This window comes from Nannizzia gypsea, genomic scaffold, assembly GCF_000150975.2.
Source record: "Nannizzia gypsea CBS 118893 supercont1.8 genomic scaffold, whole genome shotgun sequence".
Lineage (NCBI taxonomy): Eukaryota > Fungi > Ascomycota > Eurotiomycetes > Onygenales > Arthrodermataceae > Nannizzia > Nannizzia gypsea.
In genome coordinates this window covers 268,901-283,555 of record NW_003345194.1, presented here as the reverse complement: position 1 = coordinate 283,555, position 14,655 = coordinate 268,901, and the positions used below count along the sequence as shown (strand labels likewise).

Here is a 14,655-nt window from a genome sequence, read left to right as displayed (position 1 = left end):
AGACGTCTGATCACGTAAATACTCTAATCTCAGTCTATGCATCCAGTTTAAACACGGGATGACTCTTGAGAAATGCATGTACGCATCACCAACCAACTTAGCCACGGAAACAATGGAAATCATGCGTTAGCACCACCACCAATTACCTACGCGGGTTATTGTTATCATCTTGCTAGCATTCAGACATATCCTTACATTTGACGGCCATATCTATCTTGAGCCTAGATCCCCTGCCTCGTGTCGGCTTCCAAGAGCTAGTACACGGTCTACACACCACCCTGGAAGTATTGCCGCCACTATCTATCATTTAACAGGCATCAAGATGTTGGTATGCACCAGTTGGTCCAAGTTTAGGGCTGCCTCTTGAGGCTGAGCTAAGCTGAGCCTCCTTGAACTGTTGGAATACATAGTAGATTGATTGGCCTTTTATACCAGGATGAGGGATTTCCCAGGCCACCGTCATTCCGGGATATCTAAACTCAAGCACAACGCCACAATCTGTGATGGCTGGTCAAAAGGTCAAGAAATAAAGAATATGGCCCCGATAAATGACCGCCAGGAAAAGAGCATAGGGCATTGCGATTGGCTGTTAATATAGTACCCCGTCCTATGCACATACCCGGGTGGTTGGATGGGGTTGTCGGATGTACCGTACCTCGCAAGCACCCTGCGCGCTACTATTTCGGGGGCCACACACGTCTATACAAAAGGACACATACAAGGATAATCATTATGAAGCACTCTTTACTCGGGGAATTATCTTGTCGACATGGGCTTCTACTTCTATATTTAAGGGGTTGATGATTTCGCATCCAACGCCCATCAACCTTATACCCAAAACCTCCCTAGAGAAGCAATATCCAGCTATTTCAATATATCCATCATAAAACAGCCTCAGTTTTATAAAGAATGGCTACTCAACTCGCGGCATTGAACCTGGCGGCCGTCAAAGATGCATACTCTTTGATCAAACCCAAAATATGGAAAACTCCGGTCTACAAGGCAACGGCTCTATCGCATACCATCAGCAGCACCATATTCCACGACAGTAACTCTGGAATCACCGGCGTCCCAAAGGTCAATGTATTTTTCAAGTGTGAGAACTTGCAAAAGACCGGCTCTTTCAAATTTCGCGGCGCTTCCCATTTCCTTGCGAGGCAGAACGATCGGGCGCTCCGAAACGGCCTGGTCACTTACAGCACTGGTAGATACGGACTAACCCATGCCCTCTTCCCAGTCTCCCCTCTCAGCTGGTATGATTGGTATTGTCCGAGATTTGCTAACGAATATGGCTATATAAGGCAACCATGGCATTGCATTGGCCCAAGCTGCGGCGTATGCATCGGAGGAGAGAGGCTTCCCCATACCCCTGATTGTCATTATGTCAAAGACAGCAGACAGAGGCAAGATAGCCAGGATAGAGAGTTTTGGGGCGACTGTATCAGCATATTATTCGACGATGGAGGCTTGCGCGGTACGGGCGGAGGAGCTGCAGCTGGAAGCTGGGCTGACTTTAGTCCCAACGTCTGGTCATCGGCACGTTGTGCTGGGCCAGGGCACTGTCATGCTCGAGTTCCAGCAACAGATTGCAGGCCTAGGCGAGAGGCCACTAGATGCTGTTATCGTTCCCATTGCTGGAGGCGCATTGCTAGCAGGCACAGCCCTAGTATGCCAGGCAGCGAGCTCCCGCACCGATGTCTTTGGAACTGAGCCACTTGAGGGCGGCCCCTCGCTCTTCCAGGGCCGCCAAAGGGGCCGCCGCATCGATACCCTGTGTACTGAGAAGTCGACCATCGCCGATGGTCTTCGTTGCCTCGTGGCCAAATCGAACTGGGATATTCTCAAGAACAGGACGTTCGTCCAGGACGTATTCCCGGTAGCTGACGACGAGATCAGGACAGCCATACGATTGATCCTGGAGAGCGCGAAGCAGCTGGTAGAGCCGAGTGCTGCAGTACCACTAGCTGCTCTGCTTTTTAATAAACGCCTCCGTTCCAACCTGGCTCAGAGGGACGGTCCCTTAAATGTTGGTATCATATTGAGTGGAGGAAACATCAGCGTTGAGAGGCTGTTTTCGCTTTTGTCATGATCCAGGAGAGATTTTCATTCGCCAGCTGCTTTTTTTTTTCTTTTCCATTTATAGCACAGGCACAAACCAACATAATACTATCCGTAATTGTTGTTCTTTGATAAAGATTTTTGGGTAACTCATTGGCTCAATAGTCAATGCAGATGGAAGCTTGCATGGGACCAAGTCAGTCACGAGTCAACCAATAACAAACTAGGCAGTGAGTTAACTGATTGTCCAGGCGAGGAATAAAAAGAGCCGATAGGCTGGATGGCGAGAAGAGGCGCAAGCTAAACCGCCTACTGTCAATCAACCCGGTGGCTGGTCATCGATTAAGTTGACCAACTACCAAATCCGTTAACCAAACTGTTCAATATGACTGATTGAATATGAACTAACTGATTAACTATGGCAGAAATATCACATTCGCTCTTCGGGATTCAGAGCGCGATCTGCTCTTATCTGTGAACAAACACAGAGGGCGTCGGTAACTAACTAGTTATAGCTAAGCTCATTAAACTTGACCCCCTATTACCCAAGCGGCTACAAGTCTCCAAAGCGATGTAACTAGCATAAAGGCATCTATGTTAGTTTTTTACTGGGGCTTGCCGTCAATGGATCTCCGCGCCCTGTTTGCGTCCATGGGGTCTCACATCGTACCCTGGACTCCATGCCGGTATGGACAAGGGAGGGATCTCGATGCTGAGCCGCCGGCCCCTTAATCCCTGCCCTGTTCTCTCGGAATTACATGATTAATCACTCCGTCGGATACCTGGGGGAAGCGTCAAAGCCAACCGATGGACGAACTGGAACCAATATACCCTTGCACAATGGCACTGTTAATAGCCATTAACATGGCTAGGTGGCTACACCTTCAGCCTGCTGCTTTTGGTTGCTGGTCTCCCACCGTTATGAAAAATGCCTCACGGGAGGATCACACTGCCATCCAACCCGTATGGACGGTATGCTTCAGCTCACGGGGCTTACATATATAGGGAGCTCCAGGAGCTCCAGGAGCTATCAGCATCTTTGAAAGAAAGAAGATCTCATTAGGCTTCTAAGCTACCATTCTCTATTCTGCCAATACCTGATATATAACACCTTCCCCCTTTTTCTACACACCGTTTCATTCTTGATGGATACCGGCGCCCAGGTACTTCCCAGTACCAATAAAAGCGGCACTACGACTCTTACAGACTACGCATCTAGCAAACATTCCAGGGATATCTCTGTCGATGGCACCCCAAAACCTGAAACCATATCGTCGGATTCCGCAGATGAAGCTCCCGATGGAGGCCTAGTAGCATGGACTCAGGCCACGATGGCCCATCTTGTCATGTTCAACACTTGGGGGTTTGCAAACTCCTTTGGTATATTCCAGGCATACTACGCGGGGTCTCTCAATCGGTCTCGAGCAGATATAGCATGGATAGGCTCCATCCAAATATTCCTTATATTCATGATAGGGACCTTTTCCGGTCGTGCAATTGACGCCGGATACTGTCGACCAATTCTTGTGGCCGGTCTAATACTGCAGATCCTTGGAGTCTTCATGACATCAGTGGCTTCGGATTACTGGCAAATATTCCTTGCCCAGGGAGTGTGCCAGGGGATAGGGAATGGGTTGATATACACCCCGACTATATCACTGGTCTCGACCTATTTTACCAAAAGAAGGGCCATGGCCATGGCTATTACTTCAGGTGGAGGCGCCACTGGTGGTATTGTGTTTCCACTTGTTGCGCAGCAGCTTCTCCCAAAAGTTGGCTTCGCGTGGACCGTCAGAGTCATGGGATTCATTATGCTCGGCAATGCATCTGTTGTCGTATGTCTCATGCGTGGAAGGCTTGCTCCAAGGAAAAGTGGTCCCATAGTCGAATGGTCGGCTTTCCGAGAACTGCCTTACCTGTTGTTCTGCATTGGTAGCTTTCTTATATTATGGGCTGTCTACTTCGCCTATTCTTATGTATGTTGTCCGGCTTTAGATGCCAGCCCTTTAAATGACAAGCTGCTAACCCCCTGCTAGATAAGTACTTTCAGCCACGACGTCATTGGAATTTCTTCCTCCACCTCTCTGACCATCCTCCTCATTACGAACGCCGTTGGCATCCCTGGCCGTGCTATTCCCGCCTTCATTGCTGACCGATATACCGGGCCCCTGAGCGTATATATACCCATGTCACTGGCAGCAGGCGTTTCTCTTTACGCATGGGCTGCAGTACGTAACCTGTCCGGACTCATATTGTTCTCCGTTATGTACGGACTGTTCGCTGCTGCATGTCAGGGTCTCTTTATAGCCTCCTGTTCCTCCCTGACAATCGATCTTAGCAAGATGGGCACCCGGACAGGCATGGTCTTCACTATTATATCTTTTGCAACACTGACAGGGCCACCTTTAGCAGGTATGCTTATAGAAAAGAGGAATGGTGATTATCTTTATGCTCAAATTTTCGGTGGCACATCGTTCATTCTGGGTTCGCTGATACTAATTGGGGCGAGGTTCGCTCACACTGGAGCCAACTGGAGGAGCCGTGTATAAGCTTGCGGGCTACTTATTTAAACCCGTTCGAATGCTCACCCCTATTCCTATGTTTGATAATGCTAATTAGATATGTGTATATGATTTCTAATGATAGATAGTAGTCAACAAGTTATTGCTATATTATGTATTATTGCTTTCGCTTCTCTATTTAGCTACTAGGTAGTTATTTAACTACTAGTCAAAGCTGAATAACTACATGCGTCATAAGCGACAAATTATATCACTATGAAATACAGAAAAGATAATCTGTTAACTTGCCTGATTATATATATTTTCATCTTCCAACGTTCTATAGTCACTACTACAATTTACGGAGTACTTTCTAGAGACTCCGTCATGGGTGTCTCTCCGGGAATCCTCCGACGGAACACTTTCGCCCGCGGCTACTCGTTAACCGATAAGCACGTATAAATTATTGAAATCCACGGTATCCAAAGGATTTCACACTTGGTTTCCTGTTTCACTCTGTCATAATAAACAGAGTAACCGCAGCATGTCGTTCTTTAAGCCTATACGATGGCTGTATAGGGAGTTTGGCCTCGACTCTGTCTACAAGACGGGACCCGATACCTGGTTCGTGATACTGGCGAGAACATGTCGGATGTTTGCATTCGGGGCTATCTCCCTGATCCTAGCCTTATTCATGTCGTCTTTGCATTTCTCAGACCTTTGGATCGGCTTCTTCATGACGATGACGCTGGTCGGGGACGTCATCCTCTCCGTTCTCACAGCTTTGGTGGCAGACCGTGTTGGGCGTCGGCGGATTCTCTTCCTTGGGGGTTCTTTGATGGTGCTATCTGGTACAGTATTCATCTTCTTTGAGAATTACTGGATCCTGCTCATTGGAGCTGTTGTCGGCGTCATCAGTGCTACTGGTGGTGATTTTGGTCCGTTTCGCTCTGTTGAAGAGTCTACGATATCCCATCTCACGACAACAGCTACACGGACTGATGTGCTCTCTTGGTATGTCACAACTTCGACGCTGGGTTCAGCCCTGGGGAATGAAGTTGCTGGTCGGATAGCCAACCTTTTGAAGCGACTTCAGGGAGCAAAGCGGCATATTACGGATGTGTACCATACTATGTTTTGGATATATGTTGCAATGGGTACTTTATCCATGGTGTTAGCATGCCTAATGAGTAGAAAATGCGAGTATACCGAAGTACAGGTCAAACCTGGCGCTGAAGGGTCTCAAGAGTCTGATCCGCTACTTGACGCTAGGGAAGCAGAAGAGAATACCGACGGGCAAGACGAAGGAGACCCTGTTCTTACATCTTCAAAGGACAGCCAGCAATCATCGGAATCACGGTCTTTGTTTGGCAGGCTATACCACAACAGCAAGATTGCGGATATATCACATGAATCCCTCTCTGTGATTATCAAGCTCTGGGTACTCCTTACAATAGACTCCTTGGCTGACGGAATGGTCTCATACGCACTCACAAACTACTATCTTGTGCGGAAATTTGGGCTTACTGAGTCGTACCTAGGAGACATCATGTCAATCTGCTTCCTACTCATGGCTATATCCACCGCCTTTGCCGGACCACTTGCTCGACGCCTAGGACTCATCAACACTATGGTCTTCACACACCTCCCGTCATCTCTCGCTGTTCTGCTGTTTCCTGTACCCCAGGGCGTGGGCCTGACCATAGCTCTACTATTCATACGCACAGCACTAAATAGTATGGATCAAGGACCAAGAGCTGCGTTCATTGCTGCGGTAGTAAAGCCGGGAGAGCGCACAGCGGTTATGGGTATCACAGCTGTGCTCAGAACATTAGCATCGACTCTAGGGCCTAGTCTTACCGGTTTTCTTGCTGACACGGACAAGTTTTGGATCGCATTTATCGTTGCCGGAGCTCTACGTGTCGCCTATGATTTGGGACTGTTCTTCTTGTTTATTGATCTGAAAATAAATGCTACTGAGCAGACAGAGAACTCAGAGATAAATAATCAAACATGAAACTGATTATCACCCAACGAGGAATGGAGGGAAATATGCTTGTTAAATGAGCAGGATAATAAAGAGGATTGATAGCCGGCTAGGTATAGGTAAATAATTATATAGAGTATTAACCAGTGTAAATTAGCAACCTTGGAGAACTAGTTAACTATACGGAGTATAACTATACAGGTCAAATCCATATTTAATATCCGACCACACTCGTCTACAAGGATAGGAAGAAGACCGGTTAAGTAGTAGAGAGGTACCATTACCCCTTGATATAACAATCCAGAATTTATAATTGTTATTATCGCAATAACTAGTACCATGGTCAACTACTTGGTCAGATGGCTCCATATGTTTGGAATACGCTAGTTCATTTATAACCATGGCATGTTGGGAATAATCCAGCTTGGTCACTAACTAGTTATAGTACCAGCAAATACCCAATTTGTGTCCCAGCTTTGATCGGTTTCGCAAACCCCACGTAACTCGCCTAGATTTCCTCTTGTCGTAGTCCCAGTAATTCTCTTTCTCTCTCAATTGTGATAGACTGAATGTCCGGTTAGAAACGATTAATATGGCTAAAAGAAAAATAGTTAAAGGATAGACATACTAGGCGGGGTGGGAGGGTGGTTGGGCGTGTCGCTCTAAAATTTTTTTGCAACCCTCGTTTTACCATCGAACGCAATATATATGTAATCATCCCCTTGACGGCTCTTACGAAGCTTCCTATAACCATCTATTTCGACTCGGCAGATACGTACTGTCTCTTGTTTATCGGGTGGGAGTGGAGGTCCAAATTCGGAAACGGTATGAGTGGTTTCGATTTTAGGTGGTTCTGGCAGGCCAGCTTTCTCCTGGATCTTCTCAGGAGTATCGAGTGCTCCTCCAAGGACGATGGGTATAAACCGAGGCTTCTCTGGTTCATTTCTTCTTGCTATAGAAGCCTCCCATTGCTCCTTGGTCCACGGGCATGGCTTTGCTGCTTTCAGCCGCGTTATTTCGCTCATCCACTCCCTGCTTCCTTCGGGGTACTTATCCATGATGCTTGGTCAGGGCTGTATCTATAGAATTTGTCTCCGAGCCTGAAACTAAGTAACTGACTTAGCGAAGACAGTAGTTATTCTGTATAGTGATCTCCAATTTTTTAAAAAAATGATGGCATGGAAGAGTGTGGCTTGCATTTATCTTCTCATATAATGTCCTGTGGCAATTCAAACGACAATTAGTCAGGGCCACATGCATTTTAACAAAGCTCAGTTCTAACTATGAATTAACTATTAGTCAGCCTTACTACGCCTATATTTGTCGAGCGTATAGATATCTGGATCAAATTATCAATCTCTTCTTGATGGTTATTGTCAGAGTATTCTTAATATTATCGCTGCCTACAATTATTGTGGGCTCACTCCTTCTAGTACCGTAACAGTTTTTGACTATTATATATCTAGATAGGTAGTTAATAGCCTCTCTAAATTATTAATATTCTAATAAAGCTGAGAAAATACTTAAATTCTGATTCTTCATGTATTTATTCATGTATTTACTTCATAATAATCACTATCGTCCTATATTCCAGTAAATGGTTATCCTGTGTGTTATTAGCTATATATACCAACCCTAGTTCCATTTTGCTTAGTTCTATATTTATTATGTATAGCTGAACTATATGCATGGTATATGTATAGATATTGTTCTGTCATTCATTATAAGCTCTTCTATAGCTGTGTTTGTTTATACATAGCTATTCATGCAATTAGCCCAAGGACCGTAATTTTATTGATACTTTTTGTTTATATATTTGTATTTATAGATGCCTAGTTTTATATACAGATAGATAACTAGATAGAAATAGTGTTCTTGTGGAGTAATTGATATAATAAGTCCCTGGGTGTTCCACCACTTCCTATATTCGGGAAAAATCAGTAAAACCAAATATTACCCCTATCCTGCCTTTTCCTCTCCTTGAGCAACTCTGGTCTGCCAATTTCTGTCCCTCTATTCTCCTATTACCCCGGTATTACTGTCTCGATAGGTACTATTTTCTTCTTCAACATTCCATCCCTCGCTGATTACCACGACGGCAACAAAAATAATCATTGTCAACATGGCGTCATTTGGCGTAGAGATGGAATTGCTGGTTAAGCCAAAAGACAATCTCTTTCCTATGCTTGTCGAATATGGCTATAAGCAAAACAACATACAGAGAATCAACAGAAATGTGGTGCATGCAGTTATCGTGAAGAAATTTCTAGAGGAGGAATTTCCAATGGAATTGGCCACTGAAGATAGTCAGTATATATGCAATTGGCTAGTAGCAAGTGATTCGTCGATAAAAGAAAGCAGTGGTTTCTGTATGTACCCTATCCGTTGAACCTTCGGCCAGCCTCGCTAACACAGAAAAGTTGGTGTCGAGGTCATTACGAGAATCCTGTATACCAATAAAGATTGGGTGGAAGAGATAAACGACTTTTGGGAGATCCTAAATCTCCATTTTGAGATCCTCGTGGATCCATCCTGCGGAACACACATTCATGTCAGGCCAGTAGAGGGTTATACACTGGTGCAGCTAAAATCGATCGCCAAACTTACTACGGTTTTTCAACCGGCCATCACGGCCCTAATCCCTGTTTGGAGACAGAACGCTGACTGGTGTCGGCCGAATGCCGAAATCGTCGAGCCCATGCAAAGAGCACAACAACAAGGCCGTAGGGCCTTATTTGACTGGATCGACTCAATTCCAAGCAAAGATAGTTTATGGGAGGAAGTATCCCCCAACAAAATAGTGGCGTGGAACTTCCGAAACGCTCAAGAAAATGGATGTGGTACTGTTGAGTACCGCCAGCCTCCCCCAGTTGGGAGCAGAAATGAAACGAAGCGATGGATTGCCATATCTCTAGCCCTGTTCCAGACGGGGATAGATCCAAACTTTGTGTATCCCGTAGGAAACCCCACGGTTGAAAATTTGAAAATGGCGCTTATCGGAAGTGCCGAACAGCTTGGGATATCTCAGTGGCTCACTTTCGATGGGGCGAGCCAGCATAGCACCCCAATTAGGAGCTTGACAGATGCAGAGCGCCAATATCTAACGACTCTTAAGAGCTATAAACCTAGTATTTTTGCCAAAAACCTCGAGCGACGAAGAGATTTCTAATCCTCAAAACGACCTTTGGGTTGAGCGAGCTGGGGATAAGCGGCAAACCTAACTAGTTGATTGCTTAGTCGGGATAGACTGACAGCGAAGCAACCGTTGAAGGATAAATGGTTCGAACAATGGGACTTGGATTTTTAATACCCAGTTGCAACAGCTGTAGCTGATACTAGTAAAAGAAAAATAAAGCAGTGCTTTTCTCATTCAGAATCTGTATTTTATCGGTGGTATTGGGGATTTTCCTTAACACCTTTTTTCTCATCAAATTTCACCGATGACATCTTTCAGTATCTCGGGAAGAATAACGCTTGAATCACCTTGGAATAACCAGTCAGTTGGCTTCAGACCCCCTTTCGGGAGATGGGTAGCATCCATATTGACCACAGCGACACGAGCTCCTCTATCTCGCCCTTCTTCAATGTATAATGCAGCTGGGAAGACCCGAGCACTTGTACCAACGACCAGGACTAAATCAACTGGCCCCTCTGCGAGGAACTTATCTATACTATCCAATGTATCGTGGGGAAGCTCCTCACCGAACCAAACTACCCCGGGTCGTAGAAGTCCAGTTGAGCATTGCGGACAATGTGGGAGGTCCTCTTCTGTGAGACTAGGGATGGGGACATTTGCATCCGAGATATCCAAGTCTTCGCCTCCAGAAGGGGAGATCTTCTCATCAAGGGCAGCGTGGATAGCCTTGGCAGCTTGTTCACCAGTGTTATCATCTGTAGATGGATTTAGCTGGGGCCCTGCTTTAGGGATTGCAAGACAAGGAACAAGCGGGTCCTGGAAATCGTTGTTCCGTGAGTAGGTGCAGTACTCTGAAGCGCACTTCACGGTGAACAAAGAGCCATGAAGACGATGGAGCTGAGACTCAGGGTGATCAGCTCGTTCCGATAGCCCTGAGATATCGTTAGCGTAGGTTTACAACAGAAATAGGAGTACAAGGCAATAGGAAAATAACGACATACCATCGACATTCTGAGTCAGAGTCCAGAACTCAGGGATTTTCCTGGCCAACGCTGCGAGGGCATAATGTCCTTTATTTGGATGAGCCACCAAGGACATATGTCGTCTGTAACTGTAGAACTGCCACACGAGACCGGGATCAACGCCAAATGCTTCTGGCGTCGCCAGGTCTGGTGCCCGGTGAGAGCGCCATAACCCGCCTACCCCACGGAAGGTAGGCAAGCCAGAAGCTGCGGAGAGTCCGGCGCCAAGTAGAGCGAGTATACGCTTTGATTTCTTGAGATGCTCACGGAAGCTGAGCAGGTCAGCCTCGGGGATTCCTGAAGCCATGGCGGAACGACAAAGCAATGAGGAAGGCACCGTAAATTTAGGTTGAGTCGGACTAGGGAAGAAGAAACAGAAGGAAAGAGCAGGACGGAGAGAATTGATGCTTCTTTTTCTGGCGAGCGGGAAGGCCCCACTTGCATGCAGAGCCGCAAGCTAGGGCGCTGGCCGGTGGTGGGTGGAAGTAACAAAACTGATCTTAGGGCGTCATCGAGTAACAGTCCAAGCGACGACAGCGCGGGTACTGTTACTTCCACTATGTCAGCGAAACAGCCACCGCCATCAAGACGCTTTATAAAGAGCAATTCTCGTAAACAACTAGCGAATGTGCTGCTAAAAAATTACCTAGGCTTATAATGATGGCTTCTGCAGTACTATATAGCGTTTTTTATTTGGTAAACTTGCGGCTTTAAGGGGTTGTTTGACGATGCTTGGTGTAGTGGAAATAATATTATCTGTGGCATTTCTAAACAGAATAAATGGTAACGTTACTATTTGGGACCGTTACCTCCACGCAAACCGCGTCATTACTACCACATCCAACCCAACTTTTAAGGGAAGCGCGGCTATTGGTCTGATGCATAATAACGCCAGCTCTTAGCAGCGTGGCTTTTAAGCTTGCATATGAATCAAACAGCTATTTAAAGGCATGTCTCACCGGAAAAATGTCTCACAACATACTCCATATTCTGAGAAAAGTAGTATGCATTCGCTGGTTAAGGAGCAGGAAGTTTCATTGCAGCATATGCTTGCTTCTTGTTCTCCTCTGTTACCTTCGAGACGTATTCTTTCAAATACGCTGGCACCTCTTTCACCATATTCGTTGAGCTCGGGACTGGCTCGCCAAAGGTTTGCCAGACAGGAACGATACCAGACCACACCTTCTCCCTCACCTCCATGCTTTCGATATCCCTCTTCTCGTCCGAAACCTCTCCGTCACGCACCTTGCCGCTGCCTGCAACAATCTTCACACGCAAGATAGTCGTGCTCTGAAGCTCGCCCGCATCAGGGGGAGTTCGTGTGTTGTCCCATCGATTAGCCACGACACCGTCAGTGATCAGCTTCATGGCATAGTTCTTCTCGTCCTCGTTCGTGACTGGCACGCCATATCCGTGTAGAACGACGGAGCGGTAGTTATAGCTGTGCGAGAATGGGGAGAGGGATAGAACGAGGCCGTCTACATGAGTTGCTGAGATGCAGAGGGGAAGGCCTTTATCTCCATTCCCCCGTGCCATATTCATCATACGTGCACTGACATATCCATGTATATAGCAGTCGAGAGGCTCATCGATACCGTTGGAGGGAAACTCGTAAGACCCCATTTGTCCGAGCATGGGGATGATGGTGGGAAAGGGATCATCGCCGCCAGGAACGAAAGCGACATCGAGGTGAGTTGCCGCATTGACGATGGAATGGATAGGACCAAGATCATATGTCACTGAGAACAGGTATCAACACTCTCGTCTCTATCCAACAGTGAGGGTTCCGGCTTACCTCGCTTCGCGTAGCGGTTGGCAGTGTTGCTAATCCCCTTGGGGTACACAAGTGTCTTGCCCATGATGGTATATAAGGTTCTGATGGCTTCTATGTGCTGGATTAGAAAGTAGTAAAGGTAGTTTTGGTCTTTTTTCCCTTCAGTAACTGGAAGAGGACTTTATATAGATCGAGGTAGGAGCGTGTTGAAGGAAGGGCGTCGCAACGACGATGATTCATCGGCAAAGTGCGAATCCTTCCTCCATATTCATGCATCCCAAAGTATCAATACACCATTTAGCCGTGCCCCGCCATGCGGGCTCGTACGCCGTAAACTATACCTTTCTCTGTCTGAGGAACCGTTTCTAAGTCATCCCAAACTCTCGGCCATCTCGTCGTTCAACTTTGGCATTTGAACCGAGCCTTATCGCCTTATCGCCTTTCCGCGGCATCTTATCTCCATCCTTAATTGAGATTAAGCCAATCAGCGATTTTTGATTTACAAATTTCCAGCAAAGAGCGCTAACTGTTTTAGACAGGTTTATCCGAGTTATCAGGTGACTCGGCAGTCCTAACCAATAGGAAGTGATGACTAATGTATAACCTTTAAGCTTTGTTCCGCTACGAAGTTAAAAAGCCTGTTAAACTTTAAAAAGCTACTCGCAAAACATTTCCCTTCTTCCAATATCAAATGATCAAAATATTATACCCTCCATGATAGCAAGCTTCTCTCAATACACGGCGAGTACATGAGACCGAAAAAGGAATACCCCCCAAAAAGTAGCCAATACCCTGTTATGCAGCAATTTGGCCTCCGTTCGTCAATGCTCATATCCTGATGACTACTTTGCCCATATGTTTGGCGTCATATAGGTAATCAAAGGCTGCCTGTGAGTCGTCGAAAGTAAAGACGGTGTTATCAAGAATGGGCTTTAAACTGATTTTCTTCTCTGACAAGAAATTAGATAGGTTCTGGTGGTCAGTTTTTGAGCCTACGGCGCCACCTCTGTTACAAAATATCGTTAGTACTATTTGAAACAACTATCATTCTCCTAAGGGGATAGTTACCTTATGGTTGCGGTCTTGGTTAAGAGAGGTGTGATTGTGTCAGGGAAGCTCTTGATGTCGAATCCTCCCAGGAATCCCACTACGGTAATAGACCCTCTCCGGGCGAGAGATGTAATGCTCTGAGCTATCGTTCTCGGTCCAACAGTCTCAATAACATAATCAACCCCACGGCCGTTGGTGAGGCGGAGTACTTCATTCTCCCAGTCAGGGTGGGTTCGATAGTTGATGGTGTCAACCACTCCCGGTTTTCCTAGGGCTCTCACTCGTTCTAGTTTCTCGTCGGATGAAGAGGTGATGATTGGGCGAATTCCGGCCGCAAGGCAGATGAGGAGGCCGAACATGCTTACACCTCCGGTGCCTGGGGAAGATGTTAATATATTGCTAACTAACGAGGTCAATATTGGTTAATCTTACCTTGGAGCAGAGCGGTGCCTGTGGAACGAGGCATTGACAATGCTCTCCATGCCGTGGTACCGGCGCAGGTGATACACGCTGCCTATGAAAGAGTTAACGTGTCAATATATCGACCTATTACTTTAGTAGTGAATTGTATACATACCTCCTCCCAAGATAAATATTTGGGCAAATGGAATAATACGTTCCTATCGAAAACCGCATACTGGCGCAACACTCCATCGATATGCCCTCCCAACGCAGCTTTATCTTCCTCGTCGTCGTTGATATTCTTCACGTCAAAGATAGGTGCAACATGGTCCCCAATCTCAAAGTCCTTAACATCAGACCCAACTGCAACAACTTCAGCTGCGCAGTCTGAGGCGGGGATACCTCTGTCAAGAAACTTGATAGGATATTTGCCGTGCAACATAGCAACATCTCTATAGTTTAGTGATACAGTATGGATCTGAACGAGAACTTCATGAGGCTTGAGGGAGGACGGGATCTTTTCTGTGATTGGTTCGAGGGTCTTGAGATCGCTGCCCTTGCTGCGTCGGTAGGCTCTGGAGGTCTTTGGAATGGCCATTGTATATGTATTGCTTCCGGGATTCGCTAGTGTATGATTAAAGGTTGATATTGTATTAAGTAGTTGGTTATGCTTATTATTGCTGATTGAATGATGGCTCGAAGTTTTCTACTCGATAGTTACCAGT

General features: G+C 46.3%; 8 protein-coding genes across 8 annotated transcripts; 4 read left to right on the top strand and 4 right to left on the bottom strand.

Moving 5' to 3' along the window:
- Positions 1-909: 909 nt before the first annotated feature.
- MGYG_07950 (serine racemase) lies at positions 910-2,089 on the top strand (the record flags this gene model as incomplete). Its single annotated transcript, XM_003169736.1, has 2 exons — positions 910-1,204; positions 1,302-2,089. The coding sequence occupies 2 exons, from the start codon at positions 910-912 to the stop codon at positions 2,087-2,089; spliced, it is 1,083 nt and encodes a 360-aa protein (XP_003169784.1).
- Positions 2,090-3,203: 1,114 nt separating this feature from the next.
- On the top strand, positions 3,204-4,607 carry MGYG_07949 (hypothetical protein; the record flags this gene model as incomplete). Its single annotated transcript, XM_003169735.1, has 2 exons — positions 3,204-4,034; positions 4,095-4,607. The coding sequence occupies 2 exons, from the start codon at positions 3,204-3,206 to the stop codon at positions 4,605-4,607; spliced, it is 1,344 nt and encodes a 447-aa protein (XP_003169783.1).
- Positions 4,608-5,103: 496 nt separating this feature from the next.
- On the top strand, positions 5,104-6,576 carry MGYG_07948 (hypothetical protein; the record flags this gene model as incomplete). The annotated part of the gene is made up of 1 exon (XM_003169734.1): positions 5,104-6,576. One exon carries the CDS (start codon positions 5,104-5,106, stop codon positions 6,574-6,576), a length of 1,473 nt encoding a protein of 490 aa, XP_003169782.1.
- Positions 6,577-6,981: 405 nt separating this feature from the next.
- Positions 6,982-7,604, bottom strand: MGYG_07947 (hypothetical protein; the record flags this gene model as incomplete). The annotated part of the gene is made up of 3 exons (XM_003169733.1): positions 6,982-7,142; positions 7,175-7,208; positions 7,326-7,604. The coding sequence occupies 3 exons, from the start codon at positions 7,602-7,604 to the stop codon at positions 6,982-6,984; spliced, it is 474 nt and encodes a 157-aa protein (XP_003169781.1).
- Positions 7,605-8,668: 1,064 nt separating this feature from the next.
- MGYG_07946 (hypothetical protein) lies at positions 8,669-9,715 on the top strand (the record flags this gene model as incomplete). The annotated part of the gene is made up of 2 exons (XM_003169732.1): positions 8,669-8,915; positions 8,967-9,715. The coding sequence occupies 2 exons, from the start codon at positions 8,669-8,671 to the stop codon at positions 9,713-9,715; spliced, it is 996 nt and encodes a 331-aa protein (XP_003169780.1).
- A 258-nt stretch (positions 9,716-9,973) lies between these two features.
- On the bottom strand, positions 9,974-11,011 carry MGYG_07945 (NAD-dependent deacetylase sirtuin-5; the record flags this gene model as incomplete). Its single annotated transcript, XM_003169731.1, has 2 exons — positions 9,974-10,614; positions 10,684-11,011. 2 exons carry the CDS (start codon positions 11,009-11,011, stop codon positions 9,974-9,976), a joined length of 969 nt encoding a protein of 322 aa, XP_003169779.1.
- Positions 11,012-11,721: 710 nt separating this feature from the next.
- Positions 11,722-12,563, bottom strand: MGYG_07944 (hypothetical protein; the record flags this gene model as incomplete). Its single annotated transcript, XM_003169730.1, has 2 exons — positions 11,722-12,443; positions 12,500-12,563. The coding sequence occupies 2 exons, from the start codon at positions 12,561-12,563 to the stop codon at positions 11,722-11,724; spliced, it is 786 nt and encodes a 261-aa protein (XP_003169778.1).
- A 743-nt stretch (positions 12,564-13,306) lies between these two features.
- On the bottom strand, positions 13,307-14,528 carry MGYG_07943 (alcohol dehydrogenase; the record flags this gene model as incomplete). Its single annotated transcript, XM_003169729.1, has 4 exons — positions 13,307-13,484; positions 13,547-13,904; positions 13,961-14,042; positions 14,106-14,528. The coding sequence occupies 4 exons, from the start codon at positions 14,526-14,528 to the stop codon at positions 13,307-13,309; spliced, it is 1,041 nt and encodes a 346-aa protein (XP_003169777.1).
- Positions 14,529-14,655: the final 127 nt, after the last annotated feature.